Source organism: Mus caroli, unplaced genomic scaffold (genome assembly GCF_978045245.1).
Source record: "Mus caroli unplaced genomic scaffold, Mus_caroli_1 scaffold_14, whole genome shotgun sequence".
NCBI classification, from domain to species: domain Eukaryota; kingdom Metazoa; phylum Chordata; class Mammalia; order Rodentia; family Muridae; genus Mus; species Mus caroli.
Window position 1 is genome coordinate 75,245,124 of NW_028227269.1, and position 24,604 is coordinate 75,269,727.

At 42.7% G+C, this 24,604-nt stretch overlaps 1 protein-coding gene across 1 annotated transcript; it reads left to right on the forward strand.

Annotated features, from left to right (window-relative positions):
- The first annotated feature begins 6,802 nt into the window (after positions 1-6,802).
- On the forward strand, positions 6,803-23,869 carry Churc1 (churchill domain containing 1). Its single transcript, XM_021178674.3, has 4 exons — positions 6,803-6,856; positions 15,737-15,872; positions 16,899-16,969; positions 23,700-23,869. The coding sequence occupies exons 1-4, from the start codon at positions 6,818-6,820 to the stop codon at positions 23,790-23,792; spliced, it is 339 nt and encodes a 112-aa protein (XP_021034333.1). The 5' UTR covers positions 6,803-6,817; the 3' UTR covers positions 23,793-23,869.
- Positions 23,870-24,604: the final 735 nt, after the last annotated feature.

A 24,604-nucleotide genomic window follows, 5' to 3' on the forward strand; every position in this document is an offset into this window, starting at 1 on the left:
GGGAGGAGGGAGGAGGGGGGAGGGGGAGAGGGGAGGGAGGAACATTATGGATGGAAACAATGATTTCTGCAAACTTTGTTTTATACAGTTATAAATAAGGAAAAGAAAACAAAAGGTTTTTTTTTCTTTTTTAAAAACCATTTGCTCATTTTACTTCACAACTGTTGATTGCTCTGGGTGGGTACAACCCTCCTGCTTGTAGCCTCTCTTTCCCTTTCTTTCACCTGTCACCTTCAGATCTATTTATTTATCTCCCTGTTACTGTAATCACACTTGAATTTCTGGTCCTGTTTACCCACCCCAGCCCGCATTCTAGTCTTACTTGGCATCTCCCTTCCTGAAGGTGACTAGATTCGAATGGAGGCCTTGGTGGATAGCCCTTAGATCTTTATCCTCTCTGTGACTATAGGCTTCCTCTCCACCCCCACCCCTGCCCTGGATCATCTTGTCTAACTATAATGGCGTTCTGGGTAGTAAAAAGACACCTGTAATTTTGTATTTTGTCTTTCATGATCCTAAACACAAAACCACTTCATGCCAAAGGATATGTTTTGTGACCATCCCGTAAGTGTGTGTGTGTGTGTGTGTGTGTGTGTGTGTGTGTGTGTGTGTATTTGGGGGTGGGGGGTATTGTCCTGTATGGCAGCTACTGATGTAGAGGCAGAAAGTTTTTCATCTCCCCCTAGTGGTTCCTCTCGGTATCTGCCTTTCTTATTTCTGACTTCTCCCAGTTCCATCCCAACAAATAGGTGCAGAAATAATCCTCAAGCAAGAATCTGGCACCACTTTCTCTTCACCTTTCAACGACTCTTGACCACACAAAGAGCACAAGCGTAGCCTCCGCCCACTCACCTGCACTATGTAATTTCTCTTCCGTTTTGAGACAGAATCTTATGCAACCAAGATGGGCTTCTGGTTCTTGTGTAGCTGAGGATGACTTGGACTTCAGTTCCTTCTGAGTACCCAGGGTTACAGATGTGTGACACCACACCTAGTTTATGTGGTACTGAAGACTGAACTGGAGCGTTCTGCATGCCAGGCAGATGTTCTATCAAGTTGTGTTACACCCCTAGCTCTATACTATCTGCTTCTTGTGCATTCTTCAGGGTGCAGTTTTAATATGTGCATCCCGTGTGTGTGTGTGTGTGTGTGTGTGTGTGTGTGTGTGTGTGTGTGTGTGTGTGTGTGTGTGTGGTGCCTGAAGAGGTCAGAACAGGGAGCACCTCGTGGAACTTGTGAACCACCATGTGGGAACTGAACCCAGGTCCTTTGCAAGGGCAGCAGGTGCTCTTGAACCTCTGAGCCAGCTCTCCAGCACAGGTACAAATTAGACCCTGATCCCCTGCCTCAGAATGGCCTCTCCATTTGTACCCCACATTGCAGCCTGCCAGGACTTCGCTATGCATATTTGGACTCATTTTATTTCTGACCGTTTTGTGAGGGTCTGGCGAGCAGGAAAGCAGTGTCTTTTTCATGTTCTGAACCATGCAGTTCCTCACACACATCAAACACATTCAATAACTATCTATAGAATTGAATAAGATAGATATAATGACGAATACAATTTAAAAGCTGCCATTGGACTTTGAAAACAAACATTAAAGGTGGAGTCAGAGAATTGGATTGATAAGCTTAGCTCAATAAGAACAGAATAAGAGCTGCATGTATTTATTATATTATTATTATGTTTTCTGAGACAATGTTTCTTTGTGTAGCCATGAATTTCCTAGAAATTACTCTGTAAAGCAGACTGGCCTTGAACTTAGAGATCTACCTGCCTTTGCCTCTCAAGCACTGGGATCAGAGGTGTCCGGCTTTGCTTGTGTTATTTTACATTTTTCTTTTTTTCTTTTTTTTGTTTTTTGTTTTTGTTTTTTTGTTTTTTGTTTTTCGAGACAAGGTTTCTCTGTGTAGCACTGGCTGTCCTGGAACTCACTCTGTAGACCAGGCTGGCCTCGAACTCAGAAATTCGCCTGCCTCTGCCTCCCAAGTGCTGGGATTAAAGGTGTGTGCCACCACGTCCGGCTTATTTTACATTTTTCTACTAGTTACATTTTAAAAGATGAAATGAACTTTAATAAAAGGATTGTTGTCTTTCACCTGCTCAAGGAAGGAACAAAATTCATCCTTAACTGACCTGTGCACCATGCACAATCCCTACAAATACCTTAATGGTACTAAGATTTTAGTTGTGAGATTCAGATGATGCAGAATGTGCAGCTCTGGCGAGATTCATCCTTCGGGGCTGAAGTGACCTAATGTTCCAGCCCTCTGCCTCTTGAAGCTGTTTCCGGAGACTTGCTTCCAAAACAGCTCCAGGAATAGCTGATGATTCCAGACGATCTCGCTTCATCTAACCTTTCAAACAGATCCAATCAAAACTTCCGTCAAGCCCTGAGCCTTCTAAGCATACAGAGACTGGATAACAAATGCTAAAGCTAGCTTTCCTAAGTCCAACCAAGTTTTCTAACTTTCCTACCCATCCCTACCCCTTTAAAGAATCTTTGTCATCCCTATTCAGCAGCTGAAGTTGAGGGGAGTCGTCATCCCTATTCCTTGGGTTTGGGTGTCTGGTTATGGTTATTTTATAAATTATAGATAGGTTGTCATTTTAAGGGGTAACTTGAAAATGATCATAATTTTGAACAGGAAGGAAGTAGATGGGATACATTCCTAAATTTATTCTTTTGTTTTGTTTTGTTTTTTTGAGACAGGGTTTCTCTGTGTAGTCCTGGCTGTCCTGGAACTCACTGGGATTACTGCCTGGCTACTAAATTTATTCTTTTTTTTTTTTTTTTAAATTTATTATATGTAAGTACACTGTAGCTGTCTTCAGACACTCCAGAAGAGGGCGCCATATCTCATTTCGGATGGTTGTGAGCCACCATGTGGTTGCTGGGATTTGAATTCTGGACCTTTGGAAGAGCAGTTGGGTGCTCTTACCCACTGAGCCATCTCACCAGCCCCCTAAATTTATTCTTAAGCAAAGCATTATATAGCCACAATCTTCTATTGGTAGAAATCTTTATAATTGATACAAATTGAAGTTATAATTTTTCATTGGTACAGAATTTATAGATTGATGCAAATTTAAAGTTTTCATTGGTATGAATTTCTTTTATTGATACAAAATCTGAAATTAATATTGTTACTCTTAGATAGGCATTGTGCCTATGCAACTCATTTAAGAATACAAGACTTAGACCCAGTCCTAATAACTGCTATTACAAACTGTTTATGATGATTAAGTAAAACAGGTTAAGGGGCAGATAATAAACTCATGGTTATATTAGATTCTGATCTAACTATATTAAGGTGCTTTCTATAATATTCAAATAGAAATAGCTATCAAGGTTTAACAACTCAGATATGCTTTATATAGATAATCTTCAAAGACATCAGAAATCAGAGAATATGACATTTAATATTAATTCATTATTAAAGATCACTTGACTAGAGACATGTCTGCTCCCAACAGTATTCCCTTCTTGGTTCAAAGAAGAAATTGAGCATCAAAACCTCCATGTGGAGTTGCTTCAATTATCGCAAAATAGCCACTAGACAAAAATTACCCTATTCATCGATAGACAAAAAAAAAAAAAAAAAAAAAAGCCCAAGAAAGGAAAGGGCACACAGTGCAGCATAGGCGACAGTTTAGCTCTGCCAGGTCAAAGTAAACAAACCTGAGTAAACTCAGGTCCTGAGTTCAAATCCCAACAACCACATGGTGGCTCACAATCATCTGTAATGAGATCTGGTGCCCTTTTCTGGTGTGTCTGAAGACAGCTACAGTGTACTTACATATAATAAATAAATAAATCTTTAAAAAAAATTTGGACAGAAAGAGTGAGATGTTGGGAATTGGTTCTAATGCATTCTTCCAGACCTGAGGGTCTCTGCTCCTAGCTGGCTTCGATTGGGAATAAAGATTTGCTGTACAGCCAATGTCTGGGAAGGGAGACGGGGCGGAACTTTTAGATTACTTGGGCAAGGGACCAGGGGAGAAAGGGGGAAGAGAGGGATCAGAGTAAAGAGCTGCAGGAGATAAGTCATCCAGCTGTACAGGGGGAAAGGGAAAGCAGCCCTGTGGGGGTGGAGGAGGTGCCCAGAAGTTTGCACTTTACATTTGTGTGCTAAGCCAGGAATACTGGAGGGCAGTGTGTGCTAGCCACAGGGAGGTTTAGAAGTGCTCAGGCACTGAGCTAGTCAAAGCATATCAAAATTAGCTGACGTGTGTGTATGTGTGTGTGTGTGTGTGTGTGTCTTTCATTGGCTAATCCAGAGCTCTTGGGCAGGTGCAGCGAGAGACCTATCAGAGGCAAAGTGGCTTAATTAACTGCTACCCTTTCTTCTTCTCTTTTCTATATATGATACTATTCCCACATACACATTTATTTCTACACACATATACTATTGACTACTGATGTGTTTATAAAATGATAAAGAGAGGGGAGATATGTTCTATGGAGGCATAGAAAAGGGTGTCTCTGTGGACCCATGCTGAGGCATCCCTTTCCCTGAGGGACCAGCCACAGGACCATATAGTATAGAATAGAGTTTATTCAGGGCATGGGGAGGGGAGTCAAGAGGGTAGAAGAGGCAGAGAAAGGCAGAGAGAGAAAGAGTAGAGAAGTAGAGGGGTGGAGGCCAGCCATGAGCATTTGGAGAGAGAGGGGAAGAATGGTCGAGAGGACAGAGCAGGGGCAGGAAGACAGGAGCAAGAGAGAGAGGAGGGGGGCAAGCAGCCCCTTTTATAGTGAGTCAGGCATACCTGGCTGCTGCCAGGTAACTGTGGGGTGTAGCTTAGAATGCTAACAACTACATTCTGGGTATCATGGAGAACAGCTGTTTTTCCTTTCCGAGGTTGTATTCCCTTACTTAATATTATAAGTCCACTCATTTTCCTACACATTTTGTGATTTCATTTTTTTCTTTAGAACTGAATAGTATTCCTTTTCTTTTCTTTTCGTTTGTCTTTTTTTTTTTTTTTTTTTCCTGTGTAGCCCTGGTTGTCCTGGAACTCTCTCTATAGACCAGGCTGGCCTAAACTGCACAGAGTTCGGCCAGCCTCTGCCTCCTGAGTGTTGGGACTAACGTCATGTGCACCACTGCCCAGCCCCAATTTTTTATATATATAGATTTTTCATTTTACTTTCATCTGTTGATGGACAACTAGGTTGATCTTAATTCTTATTTTTTTTTTTTTTTTTTTTTTGGTTTTTCGAGACAGGGTTTCTCTGTGTAGCCCTGGCTCTCCTGGAACTCACTCTGTAGACCAGGCTGGCCTCGAACTCAGAAATCCGCCTGCCTCTGCCTCCCGAGTGCTGGGATTAAAGGCGTGAGTCACCACGCCGGGCTTTGATCTTAATTCTTGGTAGAGTAAATAAATTGGGAATAAACACCGGTGTAAATATTCCTATGTGTTCTGGGTAAATGCCCAGGAATGGAATAACAGGTTCATATGGTAATTCTAGTTTAATTTTTTGAGAAGTCACCAAACTGATTTCTACAATGGCTGTGTTAATTTGCACTCCCACCAACAGTGACTAACAAACAGTTCCTTTCTCTCCACATCCTTCCCAGCATTTGTCATCAGATTTATTGACGAGAGCCATTCCGACAGGGGTGAGATGGTATCTCAAAAATAATTTTAATGTGCACTTCCCTGATGATTAAGGACACTGAACACTTATTGGCCATGTTTGGTTTTTTTATTTTGAAAAGTGTCTATTCAATTCATTTGCCCATTTATTGACAGGCAGTTTTGTTTCCTTGGTATTTAGTTTCTGCAATTCTTATAAATTCTGGATATTTCCCTCTTGTCTGAAATATGGCTGGTAAAGATGTTTCCCATGCTGAGGACTGTCACCCCCCCCGCCCCCCCCCCCCGCCCCGCTAATTGTGTCCTTTGCTGAATAGAAACTTTTCATGAAATGTAGTCTGTTGATATTTAGTTTCTGTTAGTGTTAGTGTTCATGTGCTATTTAAAAAGTTCTTGTCCAAAGCAGAGTCTTTTTAAAAAATTTTACTTTTATTTTATGTACATTGCCTGCATGTGTGTGTGTGTGAGGGTGTCAGATCTTGGAGTTACAGACTGTTGTGAGCTGCCATGTGAGTTCTGGGAAGTGAAGTCGGGTCCTCTGGAAGAGCAGTCAGTGCTCCTAACAGCTGAGACATCTCTCCAGCTCCTCCAACCCAATATCTTGACAACTATCCCCTATGTTTTCTTCTGGAAGTTTCAGTGTTTCCTGTTTTAGATAATGGGTTTTGATCCATTTTTGAATTGATTTTTGTACAAGGCGAAAGATAAGAATCTAATTTAAATAATTTAGTAGGTTCTCGACAGCGCTCTAAGCTTCTCTTCCCAAACACCAGCTTACTCCTTCTTTGAAGTCTGATCTCTTATCTGTTATTATAGCACAAAATGGTATTTAAACTGTCATTTCAGGTTTTTTGAGTCCGGTGGAAATGGAGGCAAGAAGAAACAATTCCCTTTTTTGCTGTACTTCTGTAATTCTCCTTTTTTAATCAGAATTCAAGAAGGCGCCTATTAGAAGTTCTTTCAGGCTCAAAGCCTCTTCCTCTTTTCGACACTTCTTTGAGTCCTCAGATCTTTTCAATACCTGAAGATTTTTAAGTCCAGTACTCGGCGCACCCTCCTTACCGGTGCGTCCCGCCTAACAACCGTTGCTATGGGCGGAGACTTCTAGCCAGCTGTGGAGTCCCTAGACCGCGTGCAGCAAAATCGAAATCTCAACTCTCGCGAGGTTTCGTTTTCCGGGTGTCGCTGGGGACGTTCTCCGAAAACTGCGTGACGATGTGTGGGGACTGTGTGGAGAAGGAGTACCCCAATCGGGTGAGCAAGTGGGCGCGAAGAGCCTCCCGCAGGCTCGGTGTTCGACCGATATTCCTAGACAGGCCAGGGGCCCACTCTGCAGGTCTGTCACCCCAGTGACCCTACGTACGGGCCGCAGGTCCCCTCCCTGGTGGCTGACGTCAGCGGTCCTTCCGGTTCTGTTGCTGGGGACAACGGGGAACCCTCAAGATTACCTACCCACCCAAATTGACAGCCCCTGAGGCCCTGCCGCGATCCCGGCTTCATCCTCCAGCTCGATTTGATGGAATTCTTTTTACCTCATTCTGTCGCTGAATGAACGTCTGAGGTCATTTTAAAATCCACTTTTTTGAGACAGGTTTTGTGTAGCCCAGGCTGGTTTCGAACTCTCTATGTGCCCGAGGAGGATTTTGTTTGACTTTGATCCTCCTTCCACATACCTCTTGAACGCTGGCATTACAAGCGCGCGCCACTGGGCTCCATTTAGAAAATGTTAGGGATAGAAATGAGAGCTTGGTGCGGAGGCAAGCTTTCCACCGACTGAGCTACACTCCAGCCTCTTGTTTGAACCCACGTTTGAAGATGGTAGAACTGATCCCCAGAGAGGACCTATCACCTGCCCAAGTATGAGAGCCGAGACTAGATTGTGATCTCCCTCTCCGCCTCGTCCCGTTCTCTTTTCCTTGCGCCTTCCCTTTCCCCTTCCCTTCTTGGCACTGAGGCCTGACCCCAGGATGTGTCCCTACCAGGCAAGCACTCTGCCAACAGAACTATACCCTCAGCTCTTCTTTTAAGCCTTTGCGCCTCTCGGGCTTAGGAGGTTTTGAGGCTTGGCTCTTACTGTTCTTTCAGGGAATCGCTACTGCACATTGATGTGTGTAGCGAGTGCTTGGCTGCTCTGTGAAGGAGTGACTACCAAGGCTCTGGGGCTGCTTCTGGGCTTGCAGTTTGGGGGCGTAGGATTGACAGGCTGCTGTTTAAACGTAGTGAAAAGGAAGGTTGAGCAGGAATGGGGCTGCGGTGTTATCCATCCACATAAGGTGGGTTTGGACAATGATTTAGAGGAGGAAGAATCTGCAGGAAAATAGCAAGATGAAGGACCCTTGAATTGTCTGGGAGGGAAAACATCTTCATAGTTCTTTCTCTTAATAGTTTGTGAGTGGTGGCCACACACCTCTAATCCCAGCACTGGGGAGACAGAGGCCAGCAGATCTCCAAGTTCAAGGCCAGCCTGATCTATAGAGCTAGTTCGAGGACAGCCAGAGCTACACTGAGAAACCCTGTCTTGAAAAACAACAAAAACCCCACAAAAAAAAAAACTTTTTGAGTGATATGTAAGTCTTTTGAGATTGTTATGTTAGAGGAATTTTCATTATGGTACAACCACTTTGGTTTATAAAGTAATTACCATTCATTATCAAATTTAAATGTCCCCTGGAATGATACAGGAGTGCTTATCCTGGAAAAATGCACGTGCTCTCATCTCCTGGCAATGTGTATAAGAATGCTTGTAAGATCATTATTATTCGTCGTAGGCCAGAGCAAAACTCGTGTTCGTAAAAGGAAATGTCTTAAGAGTAGGGTTGTGGGCTGGAGAGATGGTTCAGCGGTTAAGAACGCTGACTACTCTTCTGAAAGTCCTGAGTTCAATCCTCAGCAACCACATGGTGGCTCACAACCATCTGTCATGGGATCTGATGCCCTCTTCTGGTGTGTCTGAAGACAGCTATAGTGTACTCATATAAATAAAGTAAATAAATATTAAAAAAAAAAAAAAAAGAGTAGGGTTGTGAGTGTGAATTAGCATAGAGCATCAGCTCTCCAGTGGAAGCGGCTTGGCAGTATCCAGGGACACTTGATTGTCACAGTGAAGGTGCTCCTTGACATCGAATGGGTAGAGACGAGTATTATAATGCAGTGCACAGGACAGCCATGGAACCGAAGGTCTGTATGCCCCAGTGTCAGTAGTGCAGAGGTTAAAGAACTCAGAATTACAGCAATGGGAGCACTGGAATCAGACACAGCAGCCTGACTTTAGTCTGACAGCATTGGCGAAAGAACACATGTAGTGCAGCTTTAAATGAAGCAAGCTAAACTACAGTAAGACTTTCCTGGTTGGTAAAACAAGAAGTTACTCTAAAGACATTGTGTTGATGGCTGCTAGACAGAGTCTGATCGAGAGTGGTTATATGAGGGGCCAGAGACATTGCTCGGTGATTGGTGCTTTTGCAAAGGACCTGGATTCAGTTCCTGGCATGGCAGCTAGCAACTGTCTATAACTCCAGTTCTGGGGCTCCAACTCTCTGGTCTCCGTGAGTACCAGGCAGGCACTGATAGACATGAAATAACTGTAAATCTCTCAACAACAAAAAGTCGGGGGGTAAGGGGAGGCTTCGGGAATATAAGGAGTGTTTGGGTTTTTTTACGTAACTGGTGGTTCTGCTGTTTGCTTATAATTATTATGTTTCTGCTTTTATTATTTTTCTATACTGTGTTTTAGTTCATACTCTTTTTTTTTAACTAGGTATTTTCTTCATTTACATTTCAAATGCTATCCCAAATCCCAAAAGTCCCCCATACCCACCCCCCTTTTTTTTAATCTAGCAAGGGGTTTTTAATGAGTCTTAATGATGGCCATTGCACACTGGGCACCACGAGGGAAAGTTTCCTGTGGAGGTTATTAACAGAGTTGTTAGGGGCTAGAGAGAGAGCTTAGAAGTCAAGAGCATTTAATACTGCAGCAGAGACTCCAAATTCGTTCCCACCACTCAGGCGGCTCACAGCAGCCTTTAGCTCTGGCTGAGGAGATCCAGTGCTCTCCTCTGGCCTCCACAGGCACTGCACTCATTACTTAGACACAGACAAAGACATCTACACAGTTTTTTATCTTTAAAAAAGACAGTCGGTTCATTCCTTTCTTCCCCTGCCCCCAGAAGTAGCAAGATAACTTTATTCCAGGTAAAATGCTAGTACAAATTAAAGGGAGATGCACTGGGCTGGCACTTGCCCACCAAGCCCAGCAATCTGGTTCCATCTCTAGGACTCACACAGGGAAAGACCAAGTGCTGCAAAGTGTCCCCTGACCTCCACATGTAGAGTAAGTGTGCACCTGCAAAAGGAAGAGATGGAACAAGCAGAGAGATAGACTGTCATTGGCGTTGAAGAGAAAGGACAGAGAAGTGAGTGGAGAGCCTAGAACATGCCATTCTGGTCTTTTTTTGTTTTTGTTTTTTCCGAGACAGGGTTTCTCTGTGTAGCTCTGGCTGTCCTGGAACTCACCCTGTAGACAAGACAGTCCTGGAACTCAGAAATCCGCCTGCCTCTGCCTCCCAAGTACTGGGATTAAAGGTGTGCGCCACCATGCCTGGCTGGATGTGCCATTCTGAAGCTGTCCTTCTGTTAAATAATCAAAGTGCTGCCCTGAGAGAGAGTTAAGTGCTTCTTTGGAGTTGGAGAAGACGGATTTAGAACTAATTAGTGGGTCGATATTAAGAAAGTTCCCAATGCGACTTGAGACCTGGGATGGAGAACTCTAAAGGAATTCAGTGCAGTCTTGTTTACTAGAAGCGAAGTGGCCATTTAATCCCAAGGTTAATTAAATTCAGAATTCTTTTTCCAGAGCCAGGGATTCTTCTTTCAATTAACTGGGACTCATTAAGGCTATGGCATATATTTTTAAAGATTTATTTTGTTATTCTTAATTAAAAGTATATGTGGTATACACGATGGCATATTTTAAAGAATATAAGCCACCATCCACTAATTAAAAAAAAGAAAAAGAAACAGAAACCTGGTGGGTGATGGCACAGGCCTTTTATCCCAGTAGTCAAGGCAGAGGTGGATTACTGAGTTCAAGGCCAGCTTGATCTACAGAGTGTGTTCCAGGACAGCCAGGACTACACAGAGAAACCCTGTCTTGAAGAAGAAAAAGCCCAAACAACAAAAAGACAGGTTTCTCTACATAGCCTTGGCTGACTTGGACCTCAGTCTGTATAAACCAGCCTGGTTTTATTAGGAAGCTCTTCTGTAAGCAATAAGTGATATTTAGTTATTTATCTTTGGGTAGATGTTTCTCACAGACTAGAATGCACAGAACTAAGGTCCGTTCTAGCCTCTACATGTAGTATAAGTGTGCAACCTAAAATAGATAAACAAGGGCTGGGTTCTAGCCTCCTGGCCCGTAATGCTGTACTAAGAATTTAAAATTATGCATGAGTTTACTTGAAAATAGACCACCAATTTTCTGAACCCAATTTTTAAAAATTATTGTTCCTTTGTGTGTGGGCGAGGGTGTGCATTTGCTGTGATGGGAGTCAGAGGGCAGTTCTCAGGAGCCCCTCACCTTCCAGCTTGGTAGAATAGAATTCAAGAATTCTTGATAGGGATAGAATTCAAGTTGTCAGGCTTGGACTGCCGCCACTTTTACCTAATGAACATTTCCCTATTCCACAGCCAACTTTTTAAAAACTCAGTTGTGAAGCATTTTTTTTCCAGAAAAGCATTTTGCAAACCAATTGTACCTAAAACTATATTATATTTTCTAAGATTATAACAAAATATTTTCAACCCAGTGTGAATGAAACTTGAGCTGCATATATATCTCTTCAGTTTTAGACTCTGTAATAACACAATGTTACCACAAAAAAAATGAGCCGCTAATTGAATCAGAGACAAAATCTGTGAATTAGTGATGTACAAATAAAAATTACATTTTATATACTTCATTTAAACCTTAACTTTCCAAGTTTGTGTACTCAAAAGTATCTTAATAGAATTACATGGAATTTCAATACTTTCTGGGTTGGATATGTAGTCACTGAAACAGTTGTGTATGTGTAGGGCTTCTTAAAGGACTCTGCAGTTTATAGATTTATGGTTGTAAATACCTATATTAAAAAAAGAACAATCTGGAACCTGTAGGCTAACATTCCAGTGGAAAACCAGAGCACACTATCCTGCAAGCCAGGAGAGGGAAGGAGGAAAGGGAGGGATGGAGGGAGGATGGAGTAGAGATGAATGAAATAGGGAATAGAAAAGTCATAGAGCCGGGCGTGGTGGCGCACGCCTTTAATCCCAGCACTCGGGAGGCAGAGGCAGGCGGATTTCTGAGTTCGAGGCCAGCCTGGTCTACAAAGTGAGCTCCAGGACAGCCAGGGCTATACAGAGAAACCCTGTCTCGTAAAAACCAAAAAAAAAAAAAAAAAAAAAAAAAAAGAAAAGCCATAGAGAGCTCTCTCCTCCTCTGAGCTTCTCCCAGCCTTCCATGTCTCCCTCCACTTCCTGCCCCTGTCATAGATAGGGTCTCATGTCTCTCAGGCCGGCCTAGAACTCACTGTGTAGTCAAGAATGACTGCTCCTGATGCTGAGTGCTGGAATTACAGCACAGACCATCACACCCCATTTATGTGGTACTGGCTATTGAACCTAGGGCTTCATGGAAGTGCTCCCCGAGTCAAGCTAAACCACTGGCCTCATCAGCCCTCGGTTTTTAATTGTAAACCTTCCCTGACAGAACATACATAGTAGCATACATAAACCTTATAGCTACATTGACATGTATAATCTGAAATAATAATAATAATGTCTTAGGTTGTAGTCCTTGCAGTTTCAGTTTGTTTTTGTTTTTGTTTTCTCCTGCCCCTGTTCCAGGTTTTTTCAGACTTGTAAGTTTTTGTTTGGCTGATTAGTTTTGGTTTTTGAAGGCAGAATTTTTCTGTGCTGTAACTCACTCTGTAGATCAGACTAGACTCAGAGATCTGCCTCTCTGCCTTCCAAGTGCTGAGATTAAAGGCACGCACCACCATGCCTGGCCCTCAAATTTGTAAGATTTTATATTATCAAACTAATAATCTTTGCTGTCTAATTTTCCTAGTTTTTAGCCATTTCTTTTTGTTTATATACCTTTACAAGTCTTTAGCAGAGTTTTATGTAAATCACATTTTCTAAGTGTCCTTAACAGCCCAGGCCAGCCTGGGCTATACAGTGAGACCCTGTGTAAAACAAAGAGTGGAGCCAATAGACTTGATTGGACACCTCATGAACATATGAATAGACTCCAGGAAGATTAGTAATCACTGGAAGAAGGCAAATTAAAACTGTGCTAAGATTTCTACTTATGTCATTAGAAAAGAAAAACAATGTGTTCAATAGCTAGGGTTGGAAAAATGTGCAGTGACTGGGAACAACACATTGCTGACAGAAGTGTGAAATGGAGAACCCCTTGTGTGAGGGAGAGGGGCGGCTCTGTGGAAAAGAGCATTTATTGCTCTATTAATTTAATTCCCAGCAGCCGTATGTCAGGCAGTTCATAACTGCCTGTAGTCTAGCTCCAGGGGTAGCCAAGATCTCTGGCCTCCATGGGCACCGCCATCCACCTGTACAAACCCACACACAGACCACACACATTCTTCACATTTTTTTTAAAGAAAAGGAGAACTTGGGAGAAGCATCTGATATCGTCTTACGAAGTTCAGCATACCACTTAAAACTAACCAATGTGACCCAGAAATGGAATTTGTAGGTATTTACCCAAGAGAAGAGAAGACGTGTGTCTACACAAGACTTGTACATGAATCTTTATAATTGCTTTATTCATTATAGTCCCAAACTGAAATCAACTCAGATGCTCACCAACAGCTAACTATAGAACACTACTTAGCAAGAAAAAGCAATAATAAGCAGAGATGTTATGCTGAGAACAAGGAGTCAGAAACAAAAGAATATTCTAATCCATTTGCATAATTCTGGAGCATGAAAGATTGGAAAGAGAACACCATCTCTGGGGCTGAGATGCTGATGGTGTTAGACTACGAAGAGTGGAGAACTTCTGGGGAAATAGAAATAGGCAATATCATAATAAGGGTGGTACTCACTTGATATATACATCATTCTCTGTCCTGGTGTGCTTTCTGTTGCTGTGATAAAACACCTTGAACAAAAACAACTTGGGGAGGAAAGGGTTTATTTGGTTTACATTGCCTCAGAGTCTGTGTTTGGGGGAAGTCAGGCAAGAGCCAAGTTTACTGGGTTTTCTCCTATGGCTTGATCAGCTTGCCTTCTTATACAACCTAGAACCTACCACCTGCAGTCACTAATCAAGAAAATGTTCAAGAAATGTTCAAATCCCAGCAACCACATGGTGGCTCACAACCATCTGTAATGAGATCTGATGCCCTCTTCTGGAGTGTCTGAAGACAGCTACAGTGTACTTACATATAATAAATAAGTAAATCTTTAAAAAGAAAAGAAAAGAAAATGTCCCCACACATGTCCACAGGCCAATCTATTGGACACAGGTCCTCAAGTGAGATTTTTCTCTTTCCTGATCTATTTGTATCAAGTTGACAAAAACAAACCATCACATTTACCTTTACAATTACTCTTTGTAAACTATTCTCAGTAATGTTTTCTTTTAAAAAAATTAAAAAGTGTATCATTAGTTCCTAGTAGCTCAAAGTTTACAAATCCAAGGTTTGGTTTTTTTTTCCTTCAAAATATTAGTCAAGGTGTTTATGACATCACCTCTCCAAACTATATGGTCATGTCTTTGTTCTTGCTCTAGAACTACGCTCTTCCTTAACACATAGAGGTAAGACACCCTCAGAAGGGAGAGATTAATTGTGGTACAGGAACCAGGAGAACTTTGCTATGGTATTTAAGGTGGCTCTTCCTGAACTATGTGTATAAAACCATATTTGGCTCACCATCGCTGTAGTATGGCATCAGGTACACAGGTGCTTTGGAGAAATGATTTTTATATCACTTTAACTATTAAAATCACTCAATTGGGGGCTGGTGAGATGGCTCAGTGGGTAAGAGCACCCGACTGCTCTTCCGAAGGTCCGGAGTTCAAATCCCAGCAACCACATGGTGGCTCACAACCATCCGTAACAAGATCTGATTCTCTCTTCTGGTGTGTCTGAAGACAGCTACAGTGTACTTACATATAATCAATAAATAAATCTTAAAATAAAATAAAATAAAATAAAATCACTCAATTGGGCAGGAGAGATGGCTCAGTGGATAAAAGAGCTTGCTGTTCAAGCCTAACGACCTGAGTTCAATCCTCAGAACTAACATAAAGGTGGGAGGACTCCACATGCACACTGCCCCACCCCCATAATAAAATACATATTTTTACAAATAAAAATATTCAGTGTTGCTTGCAATTGGATTGGATAATCTGTAAAATAGTTTTCACATTAATAGAGTCTTTAGCAGAGATTTCTCTTTAAGCCAGCAATGTTTAGTTTCTCCATGCCAAAGCAGAAGCCTCCGTTCCCTGGGCACTGCTGTGTGAGTCTGATCCGTTGAAGCCTTTACCCTTCTCTGCTGCAGTCACACACACAAAGGCTAACGGCTGTAGGCGGATTCGCTGGTTTGTTTTGTGGTATTAGCAAAGGCGCGAGAAGAAGCCTTTCAACAGTGTATACGCTTTCCTTTAGTAGTGACTTGTTTGTATTTTGATTGACTTAATCCTAGTTTTTTGGCCGATCATTTAAAAATACTTCTAAAACTCTCTGATTTACTTTTTGTATGGAATATTGTTTTCCCCTGCTATTGTAAGTATTTGGACTTAGTTCTCTTACATTTGTTTGCTCTGTGATACAGGGATTGCAGCTGAGGCTTCACAGATGCTGGGCAAATGCTCTACCACTGAGCCACATCCCCAGCCCTATGCCTCTCTGGCAAACATACTTGTAGTCCTTAGAAGGTCATGGACTTCACATGTGCATCGAGTGTCCTTATAAGTAGTCATTCTGTAGGAAGGCTAGTTACTTTAAAAAGCACCTTGAGCAGATGTGTTCTGGCTGTGTCTTTGGCCTGTAGAGACTTTGAGTCATTTAGTCAGTTTCACCAAAGCTTTCAAACTGTAAGAGAGTTCCTGCTCTCATACTGTAGGGCACCACCTGTCTGGAGAATGGATCGTTCTTACTGAACTTCGCAGGCTGCGCAGTGTGCAGTAAGCGGGACTTTATGCTGATCACAAACAGATCCCTGAAAGAGGAAGATGGAGAAGAAATAGTTACCTATGACCGTAAGTAGAGTTTGTTTTGAAATGCAGATCTGTTAGCAGGAATCAGCTTTCCGAAGTTGGTGTGTTGTATGGGTGCTCTGAGGGCACGTTTAGTGCTGTGTTACAGTGCCTGGTTACTGCTATGTTACTGAGAGGAAAATACAGTTAGGACTCCTTTACCCAGCATCTCCACACTGTGAATAGCATAACATGGCGGTCTAAGTGTGATCTTCCTGCTTCTGCCTCTTCAGCACTGAGATTATAGATGTGTGCCACACCATGCCCAGCCAGTTGTAAAGACTTTATAGGGCTGGTGAGATGGCTCAGTGGGTAAGAGCACCCGACTGCTCTTCCAAAGGTCCGGAGTTCAAATCCCAGCAACCACATGGTGGCTCACAACCATCCGTAACGAGATCTGGCGCCCTCTTCTGGAGTGTCTGAAGACAGCTACAGTGTACTTACATATAATAAATAAATCTTTAAAAAAAAAACGACTTTATATCACCTCAAATGAGATGACTTCTTGGTTGTTGTTTGTATGTTTGTTTTTTTTTTTTTCTTTTTTTTTTGAGGTAAGATCTCATTTTGTAGCTCAGGCTAGTCCAGAACTCATTCTATAGCCCAAGCTTCCTGGAACTCATGGCTGTCCTGCCTCAGCTACCCAAGTGCTAGAATTAAAGGCATGAGCCACTACTCCTAGCCAGGTATTTTTTTTAAACCTTGGATTCATGGGTTTAAATTTAGTGGAATGGGGTTCTCTAGTAGGCATAAAGGCCAGGACCAGCCTGGTGTGGTGGTCACCCCTGCTGACCCAGCACTCAGGTGGTGGAAGGGGGATCAGAGGGCCAAAGGCAAGCAGGGCTGAAGAGTAGGGGAGGGGGGAAAGAGAGGGGGAGAGTGTCACAGTATAGCACCATTTTCCCTGGTACTGAATGACACTGGCATGCTTTGGTATTTCCTGCTTTGCTCTGGCCTCCTGTCCCACTGTCCATCTCTTGCGTCCTTCTCTTGCTTTTATCCTCAACCCTAGTGTCTTTGTTTTGGCAGATCTGTGTAAGAATTGTCATCATGTAGTAGCCAGACACGAGTATACATTCAGCATCATGGATGAATTTCAGGTAATGTATATGAGGGTATTGTTGAGGAGGGACACAGACTCTAAAGTACTCTTGAGCATCTATACATAAGTTTTGTAGTGAAGTGCTAGCAGTTATTACTGCTGTCCACTCCTGTCTTTACCTGTGCATGCTGGGAAAATTTAAAGGTGGGTGGATCTGTGCATCTTCACCTGAATCACAAATCAAAAATGTGTGCTTTACAGTGACATTCCAGTCCTGTCATCTTATTTAATTAACCCATTATGGGTTCTCAAAAAAAGATTTAACAGATTTGTTTTGTGTGTGTGTGTTTGCCTCTGTGTGTGCCCGTGTGTGTGCCCGTGTGTGTGTGTGTGTGTGTGTGTGTGTACCACCTGAACTGCCCCCATAGAACAGAAGAAGGCCCTAGATTCCCTAGAAGTAGAGTAACAGATGGTTGTGAGCCACCTTGTGGGTGGTAGGAACTGAACCTGGGTCTTCGCAAAAGCAGCAAATGTTCTTCGCAGTCTCTCTAGCCTGCCATTACAGCAGCAAGTGTGAGCCATCTCTCTAGCCTGCCATTACAGCAGCAAGTGTGAGCCATCTCTCTAGCCTGCCATTACAGCAGCAAATGTGAGTCGTCTCTCTAGCCTGCCATTACAGCAGCAAGTGTGAGCCATCTCTCTAGCCTGCCATTGCAGCAGCAAGTGTGAGCCGTCTCTCTAGCCTGCCATTGCAGCAGCAAGTGTGAGCCATCTCTCTAGCCTGCCATTGCAGCAGCAAGTGTGAGCCATCTCTCTAGCCTGCCATTGCAGCAGCAAGTGTGAGCCATCTCTCTAGCCTGCCATTGCAGCAGCAAGTGTGAGCCATCTCTCTAGCCTGCCATTACAGCAGCAAGTGTGAGCCATCTCTCTAGCCTGCCATTGCAGCAGCAAGTGTGAGCCGTCTCTCTAGCCTGCCATTGCAGCAGCAAGTGTGAGCCGTCTCTCTAGCCTGCCATTGCAGCAGCAAGTGTGAGCCGTCTCTCTAGCCTGCCATTGCAGGTTTTTATGAGGTTACTACTGTGGTGCCTTTTCTCTAAGTGCTGTGGGAATCACACAGTTGGCTTACTTCAAGTATTGGCTACTGGGGAGTGCCAGCAGTAGCAGCACACATCTTTAATCCCAGCACTGGGTAGCCAGAGGCAGGCCCATAGTGAATTCCATATGTTGTCCAACCCTCTTGGTGGGTATGAGTCTGACAAGGAGGCTGTCTCTGTTTGCTCTTGTTAGTGTATGGATTTGAGCAACTCTTTGGTTTCAAGTATAGTAAGTTGTTTTCTAATTTGTTAAGCTAAACATCAAGATGACTATGTCAAGGTTGGAGGATAAAAACAGAACCTCCAGAGAAAAGGGGTTTGTTATATTTTCTTACAGTCAGGAGAGCATGTGAAGAACTCTGGTCTCTGGCGTAGGTCCACGGTTGCTGAACATTCTCAGGTCTGACAGTCAGGAAGAAACACTGGACAGCGGTGGGCCTGGCTCTGACACTGGGACCCAGGGCTCTCTCTCACAGCGCTTGTCTTCAAGCTTTCAGACTGACTTTGTGTGAACTTCCTGTTTATCTGAAAGATAAGAATATCAGCTTAGAACTTTTAACAGTTACGGGAAAGTTTATCAGGTCATTGAATTTGGGTGGTATTTACTTAGGAAGATAAGAGTTAATCAGCTGCAGTGGAACCATAAAATAGCATGATACTACTTCCCCGGTGGTATTTTAAAGTTTTTATTTATTTTTAATTTTTTTTTTGAGATTTTATTTGATTTTTACTTTCATGTGTGTGGGTGTTTTGCCTGCATGTATGTTTTTGTACCATGTACATGCAGTGCCACACAGAGGCCCTAAGAAGGTGTCAGGGAGTTACAGTTGAAAGCTGCCAATGGCTGCTAGGAATTGGACCCAGGTCCTCTGGAAGAGCAGCCAGTGCTCTTAATCACTGAGCTATCTTTCCAGCCCCTAAGTTTTCTTATTTTATTCTGTATATGATTATTTTGCCTGCAGTATATTGTCTACCACATTTGTGCCTGGTGCCCATGAAGGCCAGAATAGGGCACTAGATCCCTGGATCCATAGGGGATCTGGAGCTACACATGGCATGAGCTGGCTAATATGTGGGTGCTGGATACCAAACCTAGGTCTCCCACAAAGAGCAGTAGGGACAGCAAGTGCCCTTAACTGCTGAGCCATCTCTCACTCAGAGTTTAAGTGGAAAAAAAGGAACATAGTCACATGTATCAGGGTGTGATCTCAAATGTTTTGGTCAACCTAAACATCTTGACCATAACTATTTAATGTCCAAATTTTATGCCTTAAAATATTTATATAATATGTGTACCTTAGAGCAAAAACATGGCTCAGGTAGTGGCCAAAGAAAGTGACCATTTCATGGCTTAAAGATCCCAGCTCTGTTTTAGTGAGGAAATGAGCACACGCAGCTCTCTTCCTGAGAGCACAGGAGGTCTTTAGAACCCTGAGTGGATATTGAGATTGCCTGTCTACGTCCCGAGACAGCTGTTGTAAAGCACTTCCGTGAGACCAAAGTCCAGTCATTTTCCCTGACTGAGTGCAGCCACCTTCCAACAGCCCCCCAGATTACTCTGGGTAGACATAAGAAAAGGAAAAAGGAAAATGGCTGTAGTCATAGTGTCTAGGCAATTACCACGCCTCCTGAAAACAGAGCTCTTAGGCTGCGCTCTGCCTGCAGTCTTATTTTACCAACCCACATCCTGTTCTCCGCTGGTAGATGGTCTAAAGAATGTTCTTTTATGCATCCTCGTTGGCCTTTTGTGTCATCCTTGCTACAGCACAGTGATCCTTATCCCACGGCTGGGCTGCCCAGCTTCTCTCCCTTCCCCAGCTCTCCCAGGGAGACCCCATAGGAAGTAGTGTTTCAGCAGCAGCCTCTGCTCCCTTCTGCCCACTGCAGGAGGATTATACTTCCTCTTCTTGAAAGCTGCTCTGCCTCATTTCCTGGACGATCACATGGTACTGTCTCCAGCATCTTTCTAGATTGAAAGTGTTAAATTTATATTTGTATTTTATATTATCCAGTGCCCTCTTTTGGCCTCTGTAAGCACTGCCTTTATATATTTCCATCTATAGCACACACACAAATACACATTTTTTTTTATTTTAAAATTATATTAAGCATACTTAGTTCTTATTTTGTTAAAAATAATTTAAACTTGTTTCACTTAGCCACTTCCGTGACCAACTCTGGAAGCAACCTTTTACTTCTTCTTGCTTTTTCACCTGAATAGTTCTGTTTTGTGCAGCACCGGGAACCCTCCGGCCTTATCCCCAAGCACTGAAAGCGAGCCTGCACCACATGGCTTGGTTTTGAATATTTCCTTAGCTGGCTCTTCTGATTTTCCCATTTCTCTGAACTCCCTGTAAAATGCCTTCATTTGCATTTGACTAAATCTGCCCTCCCATAGGCTTTCTGTGGCCTGTCCAAATCCTGTACTCTTGCCCGTTCTAACTCGCTCAGTGTCTTTCCCAGACCTAGGTTTAACCAGCATCTTTTAAAGCATTTCTACTCTTGAAGTCCATACTGCTTGACTTATTTTCCCCCTTTTTAAAAAAATAATTTCTAACTGTTTTTCCCCCTCATTCTCTTTTCTGTGTTTTGATGACAAGGCCACAAGGGGCACAATGGAGAGTGACTCACAGAAAGCAGCAAAATATATCCCACATGATAGTAATCTTTGAACCCTTCTGAGAACAGCCTTTCAATGCATGGTGTGTTGCCCCGGGATGTTGGGGACAGGAGATAATATTCTTCTGTTCCTCAGTAGGCCAGGAAAGAGGACAGGGTGGGAAGAAGTCGGGGAAAGAGCAAGGCCTCTGAGTGAGCAGAAGATCTGGCCGCACAGTGGGCAGATTCTGCCCAGCCCACCCTTCCTCCAGACCTCTGGCCCTTAGCGCTTTGAGTCTCCTATGAATGCCTGGGGACCGTGAGTCTCCCCACTTGGACAGCTTGGTAAAAGGTCCTGATCTCACCACAGCCCTGGCAGCACAGGGACGGTGGCCCTGGCATCTCAGCTTAGAATCTAGCCATACTTTCCCACAGAAACACCAGAATATGTGGCTAGAGTCCACAGCCTTTGTACAGTGCAAAATTAAAAGACTTGGGCATTTTCCTGGAAATCTGACTGCCATGTATATAACATTACTCCCATGGGAAACTGCTTCTGAATTCCAAATCATGACTTACAATGGAATGAATTTGCATTCGAGACTGCCTATAAACCAAGAGTACAAGTATGACCCGTCTCACGAATTTAATAATCCTGGCTGGTTATATCATACATTATATCAGGTTTTTTCCCATATGCTGTGTGTTAGTTTGGTAAAGGTCATGGTGCATTCTTTCCTTGGTTGATGGCTGGCCACTGTGCATATATAGCAAAGCTCAGAAGCACTGACTAGACACTTGACAGAGCTTAGCTTAATTGAAGATTCAGTTCCCTCCCCTTTTTTAATTGAACGAACATTTTTATTTTGTTGCTGTTTAGATTTTGTTTTGTTTGAGCCATAGTGAGGATTAAACTTTAGTCTTTGTGCTTGCAAAGCAAGCACACTTCCAGCTGAGCTGTATTCTACCCAGAACTCAGCCATGTGTGCAGCTTCACAGGGTCACTGGCTCCCTCCCTGCGTCAGCCTTAGGATTCTCCTGTCTCAGCCTAGTGGGTGATTGGAGATGTTCGCCATCACACTCTGTTAGTCCGTCTTGGTTTCTGTAAGAGATTGCATCCCCAATGGTGATGTCCAGTTGACAACAGTAAACGCCTTGTAGAGGTAGGTTACTGTTGTATGTTGTATCATGCCTGGTATCTCTCCTCCGGGCTTTAGCCTGTATGTGTTTCTCCTGGGCGTAGAGGAGACTTTAAATCACGAGTGCAGGGAGGCAGCTCAGTCTTCACTAAGAAGACTGCCTGCTCAGTGTGCACAAGGTTCAGGATTTAACCTCCAGTATTGGAAATCAATCAGCTGGCCGATTGATTAATTCAAGAACAGTCTTTTTTTTTTTTTTTTTTTTTTTTTTTTTTTTTTTTTTTTTTTTTTTTTTTTTTTTTTTTTTTAAAGGGATTCCTCTTCACCCCAGAAATAACTGATCCTCAGATCTTTGTCTTTTTTTTTTTTTTTTAAAGATTTATTTATTATATGTAAGTACACTGTAGCTGTCTTCAGACACTCCAGAAGAGGGCACCAGGTCTCATTGCGGATGGTTGTGAGCCACCATGTGGTTGCTGGGATTTGAACTCTGGACCTTTGGAGGAGCAGTCGGGTGCTCTTACCCACTGAGCCATCTCACCAGCCCTCAAGAACAGTCTTTAAGAAGCAGGCTGTCTACTGTCTGCTGCCTGTCTGGACTTGCCAGTTGAAATAGAAAGGAACTTGTCTTCTTTAGAGTCTTTGTGCCCTCGTCTCTGTTGAGCTCGGCAGCCTTGTCTAGTGACTGTCCAGACCCAAGAAACTAATTGACTGATCCATTTCCAGACAGCTAGCAGTAGCAACATCAGGTGTGAAGACACTAGTAGATTCAATGTAGATACTTGTTTTTGTAAACAAAATAAAAATATTTTAAATAAAGAAATTTAAAGGAAAAACATCTATGACAACTGTCAGAACAGGACTTTGCCCTAAGGAATTGTGCTTAAAATAAATCCCCTTCTGTCGGCAGTCTAGACACTTGTTACACACCAGATCCATGAAACTTCATAGATACCTAAATAGATGAAGTCTCAGGCAATTAACCTTTTAAGTATGAGGTGTGCATGCTAGTGAATTTAATGTACATTTATTTATTTTTTTATTTCCTAGGGCTGATAAAGATAGCTTTTCAGTTTGAGAATTCTCTTTTTTCCCATCCTGTTGTATAAATATCCTGGAAAGGAACGGTCCTAAGAACAAGAATTTGTCCTTAAAATACACATCCAATCTGCTTTATTATTTTTCTCTCTCTCTCTCTCTCTGTGTGTGTGTGTGTGTGTGTGTACAGTGCACATGTTTGCATTGGAATGTGTAGTGGTCAGAGGACCACCCTCAGAAGTAGATTCTCCCACTGTGTAGGTTCCTGGCATCAGCTCAGGTTACTAGGTTGGCACAGCAAGTGCCCTTTACTTGCTAAGCCACTTTACTGCCTTTGTTCTGTTCTGTTCTGTTCTGTTCTGTTCTGTTCTGTTCTGTTTTGTTTTGTTTGTTGTTGGTGGTGGTGGTTTTTGTTTTATTTTTATTTTTATTTTTTATTTTTTTGAAGCAAGGTTTTCTGGAATCCAGGCTGTCTTTGAACGCCTGCTCCTCCTGCCCCCATCTCCTGAGTGCTGGGATACAGTTGTGTGCCATCATGTCCAGCTTGTGCATCGCTGGAGATTAATATCAGGGCTTTTTGCATGCTGGGCAGGTACTTTACCAGTTGAGGCACATGCAATCCCAGCCCAGATATCTTCGTTAGTACTAAGCTAAATATGTATGCTTTCTTAAACCAAGAAATAGCCATATGCTTCAGTATGTAGGCTATTCTTACATACATGATGAGAATTTATATAAACAAAAGGCTCCAGGAGTATACAGAATTCACCTAAAGCATTGCTAGTAGGTTTTGGAAAACTAATCAATGTTCAGGAAGATTCCCAGTGACAATTTGTAGGGAAGCTTTACTGAGCAGTGGTTTATAGAACATCTTTAGTCTCTGTGTCTTGAGGTAATTGTGCACTTTGTCTCGTTCTAGGAATATACCATGCTGTGTCTGTTGTGCGGCAAAGCTGAAGACACTATCAGTATTCTCCCTGATGACCCCCGACAACTGACTCTGCTGTTCTGAGCCTCCTGTGGTTCCTCTGTAACTGTGCTGGCCTGGTTTAAAATACAGCAAGCCTAATGGTTTGTTTAGTAATGAAAGTTGTTTGTATATTTTCTTTTCTATTTAGACTTCCCTGTTTGGATGAAAGAGTAATTTGGGGTACTGTTGTTTCCTGGAGTTGAGCTGCTCTGATAAAGTCCCTGTACACATTAGCACAGCTAGAGTGAGATGTCTTTTCTAGTGCTTATCTGACTGGAATATAACTAAAACCAAAGCACTTCTACACTCAGATCTTGGTTTCCTGTCAGGACTCCTTGCAAAAGTAAATGACACAATGAGGCAGAAATTAGAGCATTTGGTGCCATATATATATATATAACAAAACCCACAGTGATTAAGACAGTGGTTCTCAACCTTCCTAAGGCTGTGACCTTTTAATAACTCATGTTGTGGTGACCCACAACTATAAAATTATTTTCATTGCTATATCTTAACTGTAACTTTGCTAGTTATAAATTATAATGCAAATATCTGATATGCAGGATTTCTGATATGTGACCCCTGTGAAAGGGTTGTTAAGCCCCAAAGGAATCTAGACCTGTAGGTTAAGAACCACTGGATTGGGCTGGTGAGATGGCTCAGTGGGTAAGAGCACCCGACTGCTCTTCCGAAGGTCCAGAGTTCAAATCCCAGCAACCACATGGTGGCTCACAACCATCCGTAACGAGATCTGGTGCCCTCTTCTGGAGTGTCTGAAGACAGCTACAGTGTACTTACATATAATGAATAAATAAATCTTTAAAAAAAAAAAAAAAAAAAAAAAAAAGAACCAC

What these genes read in the sequence shown, in the direction of transcription:
- Churc1 (XM_021178674.3), top strand. Translation starts at nt 6,818, where the DNA reads ATGTGTGGGGACTGTGTGGAGAAGGAGTACCCCAATCGG. An exon ending in AGAAGGAGTACCCCAATCGG is followed by an intron (nt 6,857 to 15,736) that starts GTGAGCAAGTGG and finishes CTCATACTGTAG; the next exon opens with GGCACCACCTGTCTGGAGAA. An exon ending in GCATCATGGATGAATTTCAG is followed by an intron (nt 16,970 to 23,699) that starts GTAATGTATATG and finishes GTCTCGTTCTAG; the next exon opens with GAATATACCATGCTGTGTCT.